The 15644-nt window shown below is 55.9% G+C and overlaps 5 protein-coding genes across 5 annotated transcripts; 2 read left to right on the top strand and 3 right to left on the bottom strand.

Annotated features, from left to right (window-relative positions):
* Window positions 1-802: 802 nt before the first annotated feature.
* D7B24_005314 (uncharacterized protein) lies at window positions 803-2854 on the top strand (the record flags this gene model as incomplete). Its single annotated transcript, XM_028639472.1, has 6 exons — window positions 803-895; window positions 1062-1138; window positions 1198-1431; window positions 1497-2005; window positions 2058-2141; window positions 2202-2854. The coding sequence occupies 6 exons, from the start codon at window positions 803-805 to the stop codon at window positions 2852-2854; spliced, it is 1650 nt and encodes a 549-aa protein (XP_028496156.1).
* A 464-nt stretch (window positions 2855-3318) lies between these two features.
* On the bottom strand, window positions 3319-3929 carry D7B24_005313 (uncharacterized protein; the record flags this gene model as incomplete). The annotated part of the gene is made up of 2 exons (XM_028639471.1): window positions 3319-3433; window positions 3487-3929. The coding sequence occupies 2 exons, from the start codon at window positions 3927-3929 to the stop codon at window positions 3319-3321; spliced, it is 558 nt and encodes a 185-aa protein (XP_028496155.1).
* A 1255-nt stretch (window positions 3930-5184) lies between these two features.
* D7B24_005312 (uncharacterized protein) lies at window positions 5185-6144 on the bottom strand (the record flags this gene model as incomplete). The annotated part of the gene is made up of 2 exons (XM_028639470.1): window positions 5185-5672; window positions 5736-6144. The coding sequence occupies 2 exons, from the start codon at window positions 6142-6144 to the stop codon at window positions 5185-5187; spliced, it is 897 nt and encodes a 298-aa protein (XP_028496154.1).
* A 3524-nt stretch (window positions 6145-9668) lies between these two features.
* On the top strand, window positions 9669-10475 carry D7B24_005311 (uncharacterized protein; the record flags this gene model as incomplete). Its single annotated transcript, XM_028639469.1, has 1 exon — window positions 9669-10475. The coding sequence occupies one exon, from the start codon at window positions 9669-9671 to the stop codon at window positions 10473-10475; it is 807 nt and encodes a 268-aa protein (XP_028496153.1).
* Window positions 10476-11395: 920 nt separating this feature from the next.
* On the bottom strand, window positions 11396-14993 carry D7B24_005310 (uncharacterized protein; the record flags this gene model as incomplete). Its single annotated transcript, XM_028639468.1, has 5 exons — window positions 11396-12576; window positions 13502-13524; window positions 13587-13612; window positions 13659-14028; window positions 14083-14993. The coding sequence occupies 5 exons, from the start codon at window positions 14991-14993 to the stop codon at window positions 11396-11398; spliced, it is 2511 nt and encodes an 836-aa protein (XP_028496152.1).
* Between the last annotated feature and the right edge of the window lie 651 nt (window positions 14994-15644).

Here is a 15644-nt window from a genome sequence, read left to right as displayed (position 1 = left end):
TTTGAGGGTTTTGCTACTGTCAAGCGTACGACTCTGTGACAAGATACATCGAGAGCGTGCCGGAAAAGCGAGATTGAACACCGAGTTCCTCGGAAATGCGGTGTACCTACCTCTGTACCTCGGGCGGTTCTGCTCATGCCCGGAGGCGGAGACCCGACGCTAGTTGGCGGGGGAAAAGATTATGGGCAAACCCCCCGGGGCGCGGGCCCGAGCGGCTCAATCGCGGAGGTGCGAATATCCCAAGACCGACGACGACGACGGCGTGGTCTGATTAGTGGAGGATAATTCAACCATCTTGGGCTCTTGGCTGGAGAAACAGTAATGCTGGGCGTGAGTACCCCATGGGGGCTCTCCACCATTGATAGTTCTTGTTTGATCTTGGCTCGCGACCTAAAAATGCCTGGAGCCCACCTAGCACCGTGGTGCTCAACAGCCAAGCTCGTTTGCCAATGCATGCCAATGCTTGACCATGCACCCAACGACTCCATTTCTCACGCTTGCGCCGCATTACCCATGGACTGAATTTCGCGTGGACAACCCATTTGCTGGCTCAAGTGGTGGGATCGGCATTGCTTTTATCCCCAACTGTCGTCCACATACTGTCAGACGACGTAGCATTATCGGCGGGTATAAAGGGCGGCTGCCGACCGAATTGTGTGTCATGTTTTCGATACCATGCCTCGTCAGATCCTGTACCCGCAGTATCCGAATAGCCTGACCAACTCATTACGCTACATTATCTGAGCTTTGAAACACCTGGTCGACTTTCATCGCGGTTGCACGAACACCTCGAGCCGCCATCATGGGTCTCATGCAGAAGATCGTCAGGAATGACGCCATGAAAGAGGACCCCCCCGAGATTTACGGATGGAGGGCTTTTGCTCTTGCTTGCTCGGTATGTGTTCGGAAATCATTCCCTGCTGCGGTGTGGTAGACGAGCAGACGGAGCGGGAGCGCAGATGACACAGAGCTGTCGGTTGTGTGCTGCCGCCGGGTGTGCTTTGTCTGAACACCGGCTAGCTACAGACGTATCCTCGCTCTCTAGACTGACCCCACTGCAGGCTTGTTTCGGCGGCTTGATTTTTGGAGTCGACACCGGTGCCATTGGTGGTGTTTTGAGAATGCCCGAGTTCCAGGAGTAGGTTGACTCCCGAGCTGTTGAGTCAATGGCCACAAGCTTACACATGCACCCTGCAGCCTGTACCGACTGAGCCCCGAGTACGCCACTGATAACCAGCGCGCCAACTTGAGTGCCAACATTGTCAGCACGCTCCAGGCCGGATGTTTCCTTGGCGCCCTTCTCGCGGCTCACGCTGCTGACCGCTTCGGCCGCCGACCCGTCCTCATCTGGGGTGCCGGTGGTATCTCTCTCATTGGTGTGATTCTGCAGGCTGCGGCTTCCGGTCATCTCGCACCCATGTACATTGGCAGGTAAGAAGACAGGACTCTATATTGTGGTGGCGGTCCTAGGCGAGTAACTATACTAACAATTGCAGGTTCGTTTCTGGCTTCGGCACTGGCTTTGCGTCCATGGTCAACCCTCTCTACGTTGCCGAGAACGCTCCTCGTGCGATTCGTGGTGGTCTTACCGGCATCTACCAGCTCTTCATCGTTTTCGGTATCTTTTTGGCTTACTGGATCAACTATGGCTGCATCCAGCACATTTCTGGTCAGGCTCGTTTCCTCATCCCACTGGTCTTCCAAGCGATCCCTCCTCTGCTTTTGATGATCAGCATGTGGCTTTGCAACGAAAGCCCTCGCCATCTCGCCAAACAGGATCGTTGGGAAGAGGCCATGTCGGTTCTGTCCACGATCCGCGCCCTACCCCCCACTCACCCCTACGTCGCCAATGAGTTCGCCGCCATCAAGGCTTCGATCGAGGAAGAGAACCTTCTTCTTGACGGCACAACCTGGTGGTCTCTGCAGCGCGAGATGTGGACGATTCCCGCCAACAGACGCCGCGCCATCATCAGTATCCTTCTCATGTTCTTCCAGCAAATGACCGGTATGTTCGAGTACAACCTTTTCTAGTGTTCAGGCTGACTGAGACCTATCAGGCACGAACGCCATCAACTACTACGCGCCCATGATCTTCAACAGTCTCGGTGTCAGGGGCGAGTCGAACGAGCTCTTTGCCACAGGTATGTGTTGAGCTCAGCAGTTTTACGCCTTTTTCTTCTTGCTAATCAACTGCAATACAGGTATCTACGGTCTCGTGAAGCTCATTGCCGTCATTGTCTTCCTCATCTTCGTCGCCGACTCTCTTGGCCGCCGCCGCTCTCTCATCTGGACCGGTATCGCCATGTCTGGAATGATGCTTTACATCGCCATCTTCATCCGCGTCACACAGCCTGACCCCAATTCTGAAGAGGACGTGTCTGCCGCCGGCTACGTTGCCCTCGTCTGCATTTTCCTGTTTGCCTCTCTCTTCCAGTTCGGATGGGGCCCCGTTTGCTGGATCTACGTTTCTGAGATTGCGACCACCCGTCTCCGTGCCACCAACGTCTCCTACGCCGCCGCCACGCAGTGGCTGTTCAACTTTGTGGTCTCGAGGGCCGTGCCGCCCATGCTCGTCAACCTGGGAGTCGGCGGCTTCGGCACCTACATCTTCTTCGCCGGCTGGTGTGTGGTCATGGTTGTCTTCTGCTGGTTCTTCATCCCCGAGACCAAGGGTCTCAGCCTTGAGTCAATGAACGAGTTGTTCGGCATGACCGAGCCTCTCAGGGCCAAGGACAACGAGACGGCTTCGGTTGACAACGGATCACGGAGCGACCGGAAGGAGATCAGTGAGACGCCTACTGTTGCTCAGGTTGACCAAGCTGAGACGCCTGGAAACAACACTCGGGCTCTGTAAATGCTAGCAAGTTTGACTACATGGCTAGGGGAGCATTGACTGTTTGCATCAGTCTCCGGTATATCAGAATAGGGACGAGATCGAGTTTGTGCTGGGTTGATTTTCGTAGCACATACGACTCGTCCGTCATTGAAGAATATTACCAAGGTGTTCTAATACGAAGACAATCGTACGAAACTGTCAGTCGTGATGACCATAATTGACTGTGTCCTTGGTTGAGGGCGAGTAAAGCCTGTTGTTGTGTGTTGAAATTGGCTCGACGAGCATGGAACGCTCGATAAAGAGGCTCACTGCAGGCTGCCCGCTCTTGGCGACCAGCACCCAATAGAGCTCTCGCTGTGGGCAAAGCCGGCTGCTCAGATGATTTTGCACGACGTGAGACGAGGCACAAGTGGCAGAACACGCATCAAGTTGGACCTCTCAGCACGCTCCATTCATAACACGTTCAAGATGATCCCCTATTTTTAAGGTCCCCCATGCGCCCGATCAGATGCCGCAGATTCCTCAGCCCCCGGTCCGCACCACTCGTTGAAGACCCTTCTGATGGCCTCGACAGTCCATACACCTCCGTCGGCCGCCCTACATCCCCAATTAGTACAACGTGACACGGCGGCGGCCCCCGAACGTAATACTCACGGATATTGCCCGCCCCGCCAATGCCGTATCCCCGTAGCTGCTGATCCCGCACGGCAAACTCCCGAGCCTCCTCCTCCGTGTCACTCGTCTGTGACAGCTCCTCGTCCTCCCCGCTGCGCTTCCCCTCGAGACTCCCGCCCGTCCTGCCAGACGCCTGCGCCGCAGCCTTGCCCGATAGGTTCGCCGTAGATATGCTCTTGACGAGCGCCAGCTTGCCCTGTATGCGCACCCTGTGCCTTCGTTTTCTCGTCGGCAGCAACTGGCTCGTTTCGGGGTCGAGGGCCTCGAGGGGGATGTCTGCGGGGGCGGCGGCGGTGGCGGAGGCGGCGTCGTCGAAGGAGGCGCGGCGAGGACGTTGGTTCGGCAGCGGCGCGAGCGCGGCGAGCTCGTCGAGGACGGATGGGAGGGGCGGTGGGGGCGTGTACGGTTGCGAGCGCATCGTGCGGGCGTTCGGGGCGGCCCTTCGGGTGTGTGGGTGGACTGCTTGTTTCGGCTGCGGGCGCTCTTTCAACGACGAGCCGGGGTGGAGGGGGGGATGGCTACGAGACGGATCGACGACAGGCTACAGGAGATGCGACGGGCTGCAATTGAAGAGAGAAAGAAGAAGAAGACGAAGAAGAGGCTGAAGGAGAGAATACGATCTGTCAGATCGGAGGACCGCGAAAGAGGACGTAGTCTAGATAAACGGCATCACCTACTAGCACAATCAGGGGCTTCGCCGCTGGGGGCATGTCATCTAACGGGCCGTTATGGCGTCGGGGAATACCCCTGCAGGCAGAAGAAAGCAACGCGGGCAAGGTTGTGCTGATGGACTGGTGGATGGCCGATATGGGCACAAGGTTGGGGAGCAATTACTCAATCGGTTCGCGTGCCGAGTAACGTGGGGGCTCTGATAAGAGGCCATATGTCAGGGGTACATCGAGTAATTCTCATGACAGGTTCGTCTTGAGATCCAAAAGTAGTTGACCAAGTGAAGGTCCAAACGTCTTGCGCGATGTGAGAATTTCAAATATCAGCTGTCATGACGGGAGACAGTGTTTCTGGGAGGGCCGGACTGCACGAGGCGCGATTTTGGCTTGTAGGAGCTGAGTCCCCCTGTATCACACCAAGACACCAACCCTTGAATGTCGTTTAGTGGGGATATTATGAGACTTGATGTCTTGAATTGCTTGACAGTATCAATCTCAATTCAACCTGTAGGAAGTCATGCGCAGTCATTATTGTGCAGCGTCAAAATCCTCCGAATGGGGGCGCAGCTGTTGATGGTAGGCTTACCTCTGTCTCAGCACCACCGCGGGGCCAATGGGGATATCAACTCACGAAAAGCAACGACGAACGTGAAAGACGGTGTTGTAAACTATTACGAGTGTAAGCCGACTTCATTCAGTAGGCTAAAGCTATTGCAATTAGATTGCGTTGATGCATCTTGCTCTGTGCCCCGTTCAACCCAGCCCAACTCAAGACAACCGTGATGCCGCCCACTCAGCTCACAATCGTGCTCAGTAAGCCAGAAATGCAATGCGCTACCTGAGATCCATGGAGTCCCTCGCCGATAAAAGCGCCAGGAAACCTCGTCCAGGGCTATCGCCGATGTAGATAACCTTTCTCGTCATGATCCGCGAGTTCTTTGGTGACGCGCTTAGTTTGTGCCTGATTCCGCACTAGGCATCATCCATCTGTCGATGCATTTCGTTTCACAGCTTCTCCCACCCCCTTGCTATCAAGAAAAAGTTGGTTTTGAATCCTTTGAGGCCACTGGAGCCGCAAATGTCGTAGTCAAGGCGACTCTTCAGTTTACCAAGTTCCCGGGCGATCGCTGGAGGAAACAAGTTGGCGAGGAGGTGTTTCTTGATCCTGGGGAACTCCACTCTCTCGAACTGAGCGATCCGTCCAGTCATTTCGAGACCTAACATTTTTCCAGACGCAAACTGTTTGATGAGGTGCTGCGCTATAAATTTGGCGGCTTGTATGTTGTAATATAGCACCTGGTCCATGACGAACTGGTCGTGGCACCGGATCAAGTCGTTGATGGCCACGCTTCCATCTCGAGGGGCCGCGAGATCACTCAATGCAATCTTGACGTAGCTGCCATTTACAACGGTCGCGTAGTTGAATTGCACGTGGGTGCCGTTTGGAGCGTCACCGCCCGCCAAGGACGCGTGTCCGTACACATCACGCCCATCTTTTCGCCGTTAGGCTTTTGCGCAACCATAAAATTTCTACCCCTAAGTCATTCATGACTCACCGTGTGTCTTGCCTATTGGAAGGAAGTATCCTTGCTGAAGGACATACGCGAATGTCTCTTTGGTCAAAGTGCCGATTGTTGTGATGTCTCGGATCTCTAAGAACAGGGGCCGTTCTTCAACAGGTTTGTCAGAGGTCCAGCCGTTGTCAAAGGTCAGCCCGAGCAGAAAGTCTACCACGGTAGGGGCAGGCATTCCAGTCATGCCAAGCAGCCCTGTGCACTGTACCACGATTCCTCGTAAAGTCAGGAGCTCGGAGTTTGTGAGCTGATTCAGGTGCTCAATGTGCCGCGGGTTGGCAAGTAATGCCTCTTGTTCCTGATTGGCTGACAGGAAAAGCTTGATTCGCTTGCTTCGGTGTAGCAGTTCTTGCTCTATGCCAGAGACGTGTCTGGATATGGGAGCTGACATTGTGGCAAAAGAAGTGCGTTGGTGTGTCTTACCGACTTGATAGACTGTGCATGCGTTGGGCTGTCGGAAATGAAGGTTCAGAGGAGGCCGGCTTGAGTAGCCGCGAGATGGTGGTGAAATGAGAGTTAATGAAGGTACCTAGGTTGCATCAGGTGAATATCGGACCTGCCGCTTTGGCGGTTACTTGGCATCTGAGTAACTAATGAAGGAAGGAAGGAAGTGTAACTGCCTTATTCCAGCTGATGACTATCGAGCATGACTGCTCCAATAACTACAAGTTGGAAGAGAGGCTAGGTGAACTGGCTTCAGTAGCATTATTTATTAACTGAATTTAGGATCCACGAAGAAGACACATGATACCAAGAAGTCTCATGCGTAAAGCTACCCTTCTGAGGATATTCAGCCTAAAGCCGCGCTCAATATAGCCTCATATTGAGATGATATGCTGGATGACCGTCGCAAGTGCTTTTCGCACAAGCAATCACTGAAATTTCCCTAGAGGCGCAACTATCTCAGGCCGCTCGCTCCATCACGACCGTGCCGTTAGGCTCTTGGTCGGCTTCCACAACTTCAGTATTGTCAGTGGGAAAAAATCATTTGCTAGTATAAGGAATGGCCATGACTGTAGAATACGATGAATATTGTCAAGTATTCCGCATGGGAAAAGCTTCGAAGAACCCTCTGCGAGATTTCAGGACATTTAGTCCCACGTCAAGGACCGTGTACACAGAACACACGCTACCCGCCTCGCCAACCATATTGGGAGTCCCATCGGGGATGAAATGTCTTTTGATAAATGCCGAGTCCCTGAAACGGCCAAATCGTGGAATCCATTTGTGTAGTGTCGATTCCCGAGCTGCGAGCTTTCGAACGTACTCGCGGCCTTCGTATTTGACTTGCTAAATATTAAGATAAAGTGCTCGGTCTAGCAAGAAGCGCTCGCGGGCGCGACGCAGGGAACTGGTCGGGACATGGTAGCCTCGCCCCTTGAATATGGCTAAGGAGCGTTTCACCCAACGTCCATCGACCATAGTTCCGACTTGGAAATGTGGGATTCTTTCTTCAGCGAAGCAGTTGTGAGTTGACACGTACAGTGCATACGCGCATGCGGTTTTCGAAGCTTTTCGCGATGTATTAGTTGTGTTCCATTGCGGAGTGAATTGGCTGTGACTTACATATTGTTTCGCCAACTTCTAAGAGGTATTTGTGTTCGGATGCGCGTTCAGGATCGGATTCGATCATGTCACACAGCAACGTCTCATCAATTTCCCTGTTCAGCGGTTCCCCAACTAGTTTCCAAGATGTCCATCTCTCATCGAAGATTGTTGCGAGAATGTGATCGACAACTTCCTGGTCTGGATGTGAGCTACCGCCAAGTGCAGTTGAGCATTCCACGACGATAATTGAGAAGCTCGGAGTCCCTGAGTTGGTGCAACCCCTCAATGCCTTGTTGACGCTGGTGCCCTTCGTCTTCTACCTCGTCAGCTGATGCGAAAAGCTTGATTCGCTTGCGGCCGCCTTCCTCGTCTATATCAGACAACTCGAACTCCTTTTTTATCCCCGGCGGCATCATTCTGTCGGCGTAAGCTGAGTAACGGCGTTTCGTGAAAGCTGCAAGTACGTCTTTATGGGTGTGATCAAGTGCGGGAATCAGTATGGCCTAGGAAGGGAATGACGGTTTCCAGGGGCGAAGACAGGTCAATAGATATACAGGCGGCTCCCCTTTTCAGCATCCATATGGGCGATTGTCGGAAGGAATTTCAATTACGCGAAACACATCTTCTTGGTGCTTCTCTGAAGCCTGACTGCCGCCGTTTCTTTGAGGTGACGGTACGAGGACGGTGTCTCTGTTTCAGGACCTCCTGCCAGCGTTTTCGAGACCCCTTTAGAAAGAACCTAGAAGCTGCGGAACGGCGCAAACAAAGCACTGCGCACATTCGGGACGGTTCGATGTAGGACGTCGACGCAGAAAACAGTCGTCCGAGTTCCGGGTCTGACATCCATTCGGCCATATCTCATCTGGACAGCTGCAGTATAATGTTCAGCAAGGGTTACCTGGGTAGTCAGCACATCCCGGTGCCTATTTGGAAGGACCTCAAAAACGGAGACATGCGTCAGTGCTTGCTGTAGAGCAGAGTGAAGAGGTCTTCCACGCGTGGTCCTCCACACGTTCTCACAGTCCTTAATCCGAATCAGCTCACATCTTCTATGGCTCCGCAGAGCCACTTGGCACTAGAAGAGCGGCTTGGGCTATCTATTTGAAGAAGAGCCAACATATCAGGCGGCGCTGCGGAGCCGCCAAGCAGGGGGTCAGTCAGGGGCTAGGGGTTACGAGAAATGTATACATATAGACTATAGGGGGTCTCTAAGCTTGAGCTGTCCCAAAATGTCTTGGCATGTGTATGATCTTCTGACCTGACCTCTCCCATCCACCAACATGAATGGTTTTCGTGGATCTTGCAGTAGTTGATCTCTTCACCAGCACACAGAGTGGTCCCGGCCCGACCTGGTTGGTGGGCGAATCTCTGAGGCAGGTGGCATCTCTGGATGAATGGTCTGGTCCAGTGCTGGATTGCTGACATGCGCCATTGGTTCGAATATTGTGGTATTCGTAATCGAGGCACTCTTGTCGCCGTCACATCCATCCTTGGACAATGGGAGCTCAGTAGACGTGTAGTACACCATGAGCCGTCGCTATTTCCCCAGCACGGCCTTCTCCAGCCGAGTTTGGTCGCAAGCTGATGCTGCTCATTCAGCACTAAGCTGAGTCGTACGGGGTCACGATCAAATGCAACGTACTTTCCCTGTGTACAAACCTTGCCTCCGTCTGGAGGGCGGGCTATCTCTTTCTCCAGGATCTTTCCAATTGTTCCACCATGATAACCGTCATCGCTGATTCCAGTCGTTCATTCCCCGAAACTGGTGGATCCACACGACGAATACAGCCATGTTGACAGTGATGGGCTTGCCGCACTTCAGTGTCGGACAGTATCTTCTCTTCAACCTACCTACATTGGGACAGCATAACATGGTGTTCCTCGATGCGGTGCACGGCAGCCTCTCAACCATGTGATGTCAAGTTAGAATCCAACACCGCCGCCGCTATGCCTCGTTCTCAGCTATCTATCTGACACGAATCGGAGCGAAAAGGGCAGCCCATACATATGTTTGTCTTTCGCAATGTAAGTAGATAAATGCATCCACCCAAGCAAGACCAGACTACATCAGGCAGCCACGAGCGGATGCTGAGGTTACGCTAATGAGGAGAGTGAGAGAGCAACATACCCACCACAGCTGACCGCTGGACCCAGGGGGAGTGGGGCGTGGCGGGTCTGCCGTATCCCCCAATTCCAAGTCGTTCTCATTCACGAACCCTCGCGACATCAAAGCCAGGTAATAGTCCATCCCCGGCTCCGTGCCCTACGCAGATATTCTAACGGCTTTCCCCCACCTTTAGGTCATTCCCCACTGCCTTCCTTTGTGCTTCGAGCTGTACGTCTGCCTGAGCCCTCGACAGAATCCGAATGGCTTCTCCGCCTCCGACGCCAGGACGTGCTATTCGAACACTCGTCCTTCTTGTTGTTAAAGCGAGATACCACAAGCTCTTGCGACGATTCTGGAGAAAGCAGCCTGGCCTTCTCCATATCTTCAATATCTGCATCAAGACCAAACCAGACGAGAACCTAACCGAAGCCCACGCCATGCGATTTGTCGCCAGCCATACCTCCATCCCCGTGCCGAAGGTTTATTACGCCTTCACCTATAAAGGGGACTCATACATCGTCATGCGCCATATCAAAGGACAGATGGCAGGGTATGGCTGGCCAAGCCGTACAGAGGAATCGAAAACGCGAATTCTGGACCAGCTACGCCGTATGATCACGGAGCTTCGCTCGGTCCCTCCTCCCGAAGGGCAAGGCGTCAGCAGCATCGATGGTGGGCCTTTCTATGACTGTCGTCTGCCATCCCGGCTCTACTGGGGCCCGTACGGCACTGTACGCGAGTTCCATGAAGCGCTCGTCGACGGCCTGAATTTGGATGCTGACTACACGCTCGCTGCCGACCTTTCCGAGCTATTCGAGTTCTATCGGCAATCAGGGAACGAACTCGTCTTAACTCACGGTGATCTAAGCAGCCTGAATATCCTGGTCCGGGGGGACACCGTTGTAGGAATTGTGGATTGGGAGACGGCAGGATGGTTCCCGGTATACTGGGAATACACCTGTGCGAAGTATGTCAATCCTCAGAATCCATTCTGGGCAGACCCAGTCGATCGGTTTCTAGTGCCCATGCCGGACGAGTTGAGGATGGAAACCATTAGACGCAAGTAGTTTGGTGACTTCTGACAAATTCATTTCAATTCTCCCTGCGTCCGTCTTCTAAGGTAGGCCCTAGGTAACAATCCGGCACAGTCAAGGCACTCGCTCAATCCCGTCGAGCATATCCCAAGTCGCAGCTTTGCTCTGGTCGTAGTCTCCCAGTCCGTCAAAACGATGGGCCGCCTTCTCCAGCGCGACATACCACATCGCAACATCTCGAATCGAGTCCCAGCTGGTGTTTTCAGGAACTCTCAACGCCCTCTTCTCCTGCAGAGCTGTCTCGACGGCCTCTTTCACCCACGCCACGCAATTCCATCCCCCACCCTCAGGTCGAATTGGGATGTCTCTCCAGATGGACTCGAGCCTAATGCCGACGCGCTGTCAGCATCCTTTTGGTAATCTACGCTCAGGACACAGGACGTTCAGCTACGTTCCCCGCAAGAAACAGCATGTAGCACCTCTCCAGGCAGGCTGTGTCGGCCAGTCTACCTAGCTGACACGGGCACGCCCTAAATCCTTGAGATTGCCCTTTCGGATCGTGGAAGGCGTAGTCCCAGCGGGCTAACTCTATCATATAGGCCTGTATTACAAAGTAGGTGCGTAATCCCCTACCTTTATTCCATTGCCTGCGGACTACCTACGTATAGGAGACCTCTTCACTCTGCTCCAAATATCGCTCTTACATATCATACCATAGTTCGAGGGGATCATCCTGCCTATGTAGCGACCCTGGGAAGTCAGTAGCTATTCCCTTCACGCCTTGCGAGACTCCCTGAGCATTGTTTGATGTACGACGCAGCCTTCACAGGTCCCAGAGCTGAACCCATGACCACGCCAAAAGAAGGTTCATCAAATTAACAATATATCTATCCATCCCATAAATCGTCACATGCATATGCGCCCATCACGCCGCGAGACTGGCTCGTACCCACCTACCACAGCTTGATCCCAAACCGGTTTCCCCTCTTCTTCGGCTGCCGACTCGCCAAGCTCTGCCCCGTCCCGGGCCGGTCATCGAAGCTGTCCATGCTCGGTGCCCTCGCCATGGTCCACGACTGCTGCTGCGACGGCCCCAGTGGACGGCCCTGCGGGCCAGGCTGGATGGTCACCTGCTGCGGCTCGCCCCTCTGCAGCGTTTGCTGGGATGCGAGCTGCCCCGGCGCCGCCGCCGAGAAATCACCGCGCAGCGCCCTCTCAACGTCGGCGTGCTGGCGCTCATAGTCGTCGTGGCGACCGCGGGCGTCAACAAAGCGGTCCTCGGCCTGGCGGCGGCGCTCGGTGAGGATGCGCAGCTCGTCGTCGAGCTGCGCCATGTCGGCTTCGGCGTCGGCCATGAGGGCGCGGTACTCCTTCATCTTCTTCTCGAGGGGTTGCAGGACGCTCTGGTTGATGCCGGGGCTGCTGAGGCGGGAGATTTCCGAAGCCTGCTGCAGGGCGGGGGCCGAAAGGTGCTGCTGCTGCTGCGACGGCAGAGGTGGGCTGCGACGGCCGTCGGGGGCGTTTGTGCGGGGGGAGCCGCCGTGGGAGGGCCCGCGCGGGGACCCGTTGGGGATCTGCTGGCCGGGTCCAGGAGGAGGGGCACCGTAGCCCGTGGGGGTAGGGGCAGCACCACCAGAAGCAGACGTGCGACGGGCTTGACGCTCGGCGCGACGACGGGCATCGGCGGGGGGGCCGCGCATCGGGGCGCCGCGGTCGTCCATGGCTTCGTCGCTAAGGTAGGAGGGAGGCCGTCCCTGGGCTTGGGGGCCAGAGGACGAGGGGAGACTGGCGTGTTTGGCACGGGCTTGCATAGCGTCAACGGCGGCCATGGACGAGGGGCGGCCGCTGCTGCGTTGCGGCGCAGATCCGCGCTTGGGACTCGCTCTCGAGGGCGACGGCGGCTCGTCGCTGCCGCTGTAGAAATGGACTTCGCCCTGGTGGTCGAGGAGGGGCGAGCGAGGGCGACGATAACGTGGGTTGGCGCCGTTGCCACCGCGGGTCTGGCGCTGCGGGGACGAGGCGAAGGACTCTGGTTCAAAGGCGGGCTGGGGGTTGTACTGTGTTTGCGCACGCGTGGCCATTGTGTGGCGGCGATGTGGTGTGGTGTGCTGCTTGTTCAATGCGACGGCATGGGCTGATGGATGGAAACAGACAGGAATGGAGAGAACAAGATAAGAATGAAAGAAGCGAGGGTCGAGGAGCAGGCGAAGACATGGGCTTCTTGAACCTGTTTGCTGGAGATGGCTGGAGGGTGGCTGGGGTGCCGATGGATTGATGGAGCGATGGATGGCGATGAGGCTGGAGTGCTTTCTTTTGAGGCAGGGAGTACCTGACTACCTGCCGGAGGTGCCTGCCCAAGTGTCTAGGTGCCTGACGCTTCGCTGGCAGTACCTGCCTTTCCTCTGGCAGAAGGCGCCCAGTGCTTGATTCGTGGCGACGATGGAGGCAGCAGGTGGCAGGGGCCAGGGGGCGGGGCAGGTGCTAGGAGACAGGCGGCAGGTGGCTGGGGATCCACTTGCCGGACCCCGCCCATCCAGGGGGGGCACCTTCCGACAGACCCAACCACCGGTGCCATGACTGCATCATGAGCTAGACATCTGTAGGACCTCATCTATGCGACATGATTGTTCGTTATTCGGATACTGCCAGGGATGGCCTGAACGTGGAGCTTGACAGATGATTGCTGGGGAGCCAGCTCGCTGACCTCTGGCAATCTGTAGTCTGCCGTCTGCCGTCTGCAACCCTGGATGGAAGGCAGAGTACCAAGATGGACTTCCCCTCGGACTCCGAAGCTGCAGGACCATATCATCATCCGAAACAAATCATTCTTTTGATAGGTGGCTGGTAAGATTACCGTTTCTTCTTCATGTCGCTGATGTGAACAGGGATATCGTATGAATTCGAGGAGAGTTCGCAACTAAGGGCTACCCCAAACGAAGCTGCAAGAGCAAAGAATACCCCGAGATCACCAGAAGCGACATGTCAACCCCGGGATGACCAAGATAGCGACGGCATATTCGAAGCACTAGCATGGAGCCAGACAAACTCTGCTACACCACCGCTAATATGCTCCAATACGTACCTACAGCCAGATCCCCAATACATGACCGTTGCCATCACCCCGTCGTCCCGATCGGCCCGTACCGAATATCCGAAAACGTCACCTTGGCCTGCCCTTGTCAGTACACGTCGACACCCACTCAGCGAATCACCTACGTGCGGGTTTTCCGCCACCGTCTGCGCCGGATACCCCCTGTTCGCCGGACACGGCCCCCTCAGCGCACCGGGCCGACCGGCGGCGTCGACCGGGTACAGCGAGTCGAGCCAGAGCATGTTGGCGTAGGCGTCGTGCGTGATGGACATGACCATGACCCACTGGCCCGCGAGCGCCCGCTTCGTCGACGACCACCCGCCAACCTCGGCGTAGCGGTTGCGCTCCCCAAACGCCGACGCCTGGCTGTCGCAAAAGTCGTCTGAGATGGCATTGCCCTGCACGCCGAACGCCTGGCTGGTCGGCGTGTCGATGGGCTCGCCGGCCTGGATGAAGGATTGCGAGACATGGTCCTCGTGAAACCGCGTAATGACGCTACCCAGTCAGCTTCTCTCTGTTTCCTCTCACTGAGTCCCGAAGATAACTCACGTAAATTTGGCCCCGCTGTCGAGCGTCTTGCCCTGCCCATAAAAGTGCGTGTTGCCCAGCCGGTACGGGCTCGCGCCGCAGCCGTCGGTATCGCAGCCATGCGGGAAAATGTCGTCCGAGAACCCGCGTGGGCACCGGCTGTCCTGGCACGTGTGAAAGTTGGGGTTAATGCAAGGATGCGCCGAGACGACGTACGACGCCGAATTGCTCTGCCAAACGCCTATCTCGGCACAGCAGGCCCCAACGGCGCCGCGTCCGAGCTCAAGATCTGTGTACCCCGGCGCCCATCCCTCCATGTTGGCCCGGCCATCAACAAACTTGATGCTCTGGCTGCACTCCGCGTCGCAGTAGCCCGTGCCGTACCGCGCGCCGGCGGCGTTCTTGCCGCGCCCGCGCCCGCCGTCCGCCTCCATCTTGACAAAGTACAGCGCCCCCTTGAGCCCGCACCCTAGCGTGCCGACCTCGACGTCAACGCGCACCTCGCGCCCGAGCAGCTCGAACATGCGATACTGGCCACCCGGCGCCAGCAGGAAGACGCGGTTCTCGACGTTGCGCCCAAAGGCAGAATGCGTGACGTACCGTAGCGACGCGCGGCCGCCCGCGGTCGTGATGCCGTGCGTCGAGGCGTACTCGGCGCCCTCGATGGCGCAGCGTTCGGCACACGCTGTGCCGCTGTTGAGGTTATAGCAGATATCTGTCCAGTCGCCGTCGAGGAAGCACGTGTGCGCCGAGGTCGTCTCGTGTGTCCAGCGCCAGTTGGCATCGAGCGTCAGCGCGTCGGTGACAGGCGTGCACGATTCGGTGGTGCAGTTGGACCAGGTGAGAGCGGGGGGGACTTCGGGGACAAGCGTGCCGATTTGTTGGGAGAGGGCTAGAGGGAGCCCGAGGAGGGTCAAGGGGAGGAGGAACATGATGGCCAGCTTTTGTTGGGGTGTGTTTTCATGGTGGTCGAATGGTGCATTGGGGATTCTGGTGCTGGATTTATATGTTCCTAGTTGGATTCGATCCTGCCTACCTCAATATCGTCGAGCAGGTATTCCCTATCTGGAATGAAAACGTGACCACGAACAACCATCAGGTGGCTGCGGCAAAGCACTGCTTGCAGATGGCATTAAATTCGAATCCTTCAGAGCAAGGACCTGGTCGAACCACTGCTTGCTTAGCAAACTAGCAAGTCCATCGCAAAGGGAGTGGTCTGACTTACATGCGTGCAACTTATAGTATACCTCTTCAACAACTTCGATCGAGTGCATGCTGCAGTCAGCTTGACGATGCAGAATTTCCATTCTCGAACAAACAGGTGATCACGAGCGCCGTGAAGTCAGATCCACAGCTTGAACGATCTCCCCTACGAAGTTCCAAATGCAGCCAGCTTGCCAGTGGTTGGTCTGCACGTCTTACTGCCTGCCGTCGTGCATCGCGGAGTTTGCTCTCCGTTCCACACGCGGCCGAGTCTGACAGACTGACCCTCCATCTCGAGATATCCAACACGAAGGAGATGCCAAGACGCATCGTGGCAGTGCATACGCTCCCACGCTCGTGAGAACGCTTCCACGACATCC

This window comes from Verticillium nonalfalfae (genome assembly GCF_003724135.2).
Source record: "Verticillium nonalfalfae strain VnAa140/NRRL 66861 chromosome Unknown scaffold_32, whole genome shotgun sequence".
Lineage (NCBI taxonomy): Eukaryota > Fungi > Ascomycota > Sordariomycetes > Glomerellales > Plectosphaerellaceae > Verticillium > Verticillium nonalfalfae.
Note: the sequence above shows the minus strand (reverse complement) of the source record. Positions and strands in the feature narration are given on the sequence as shown.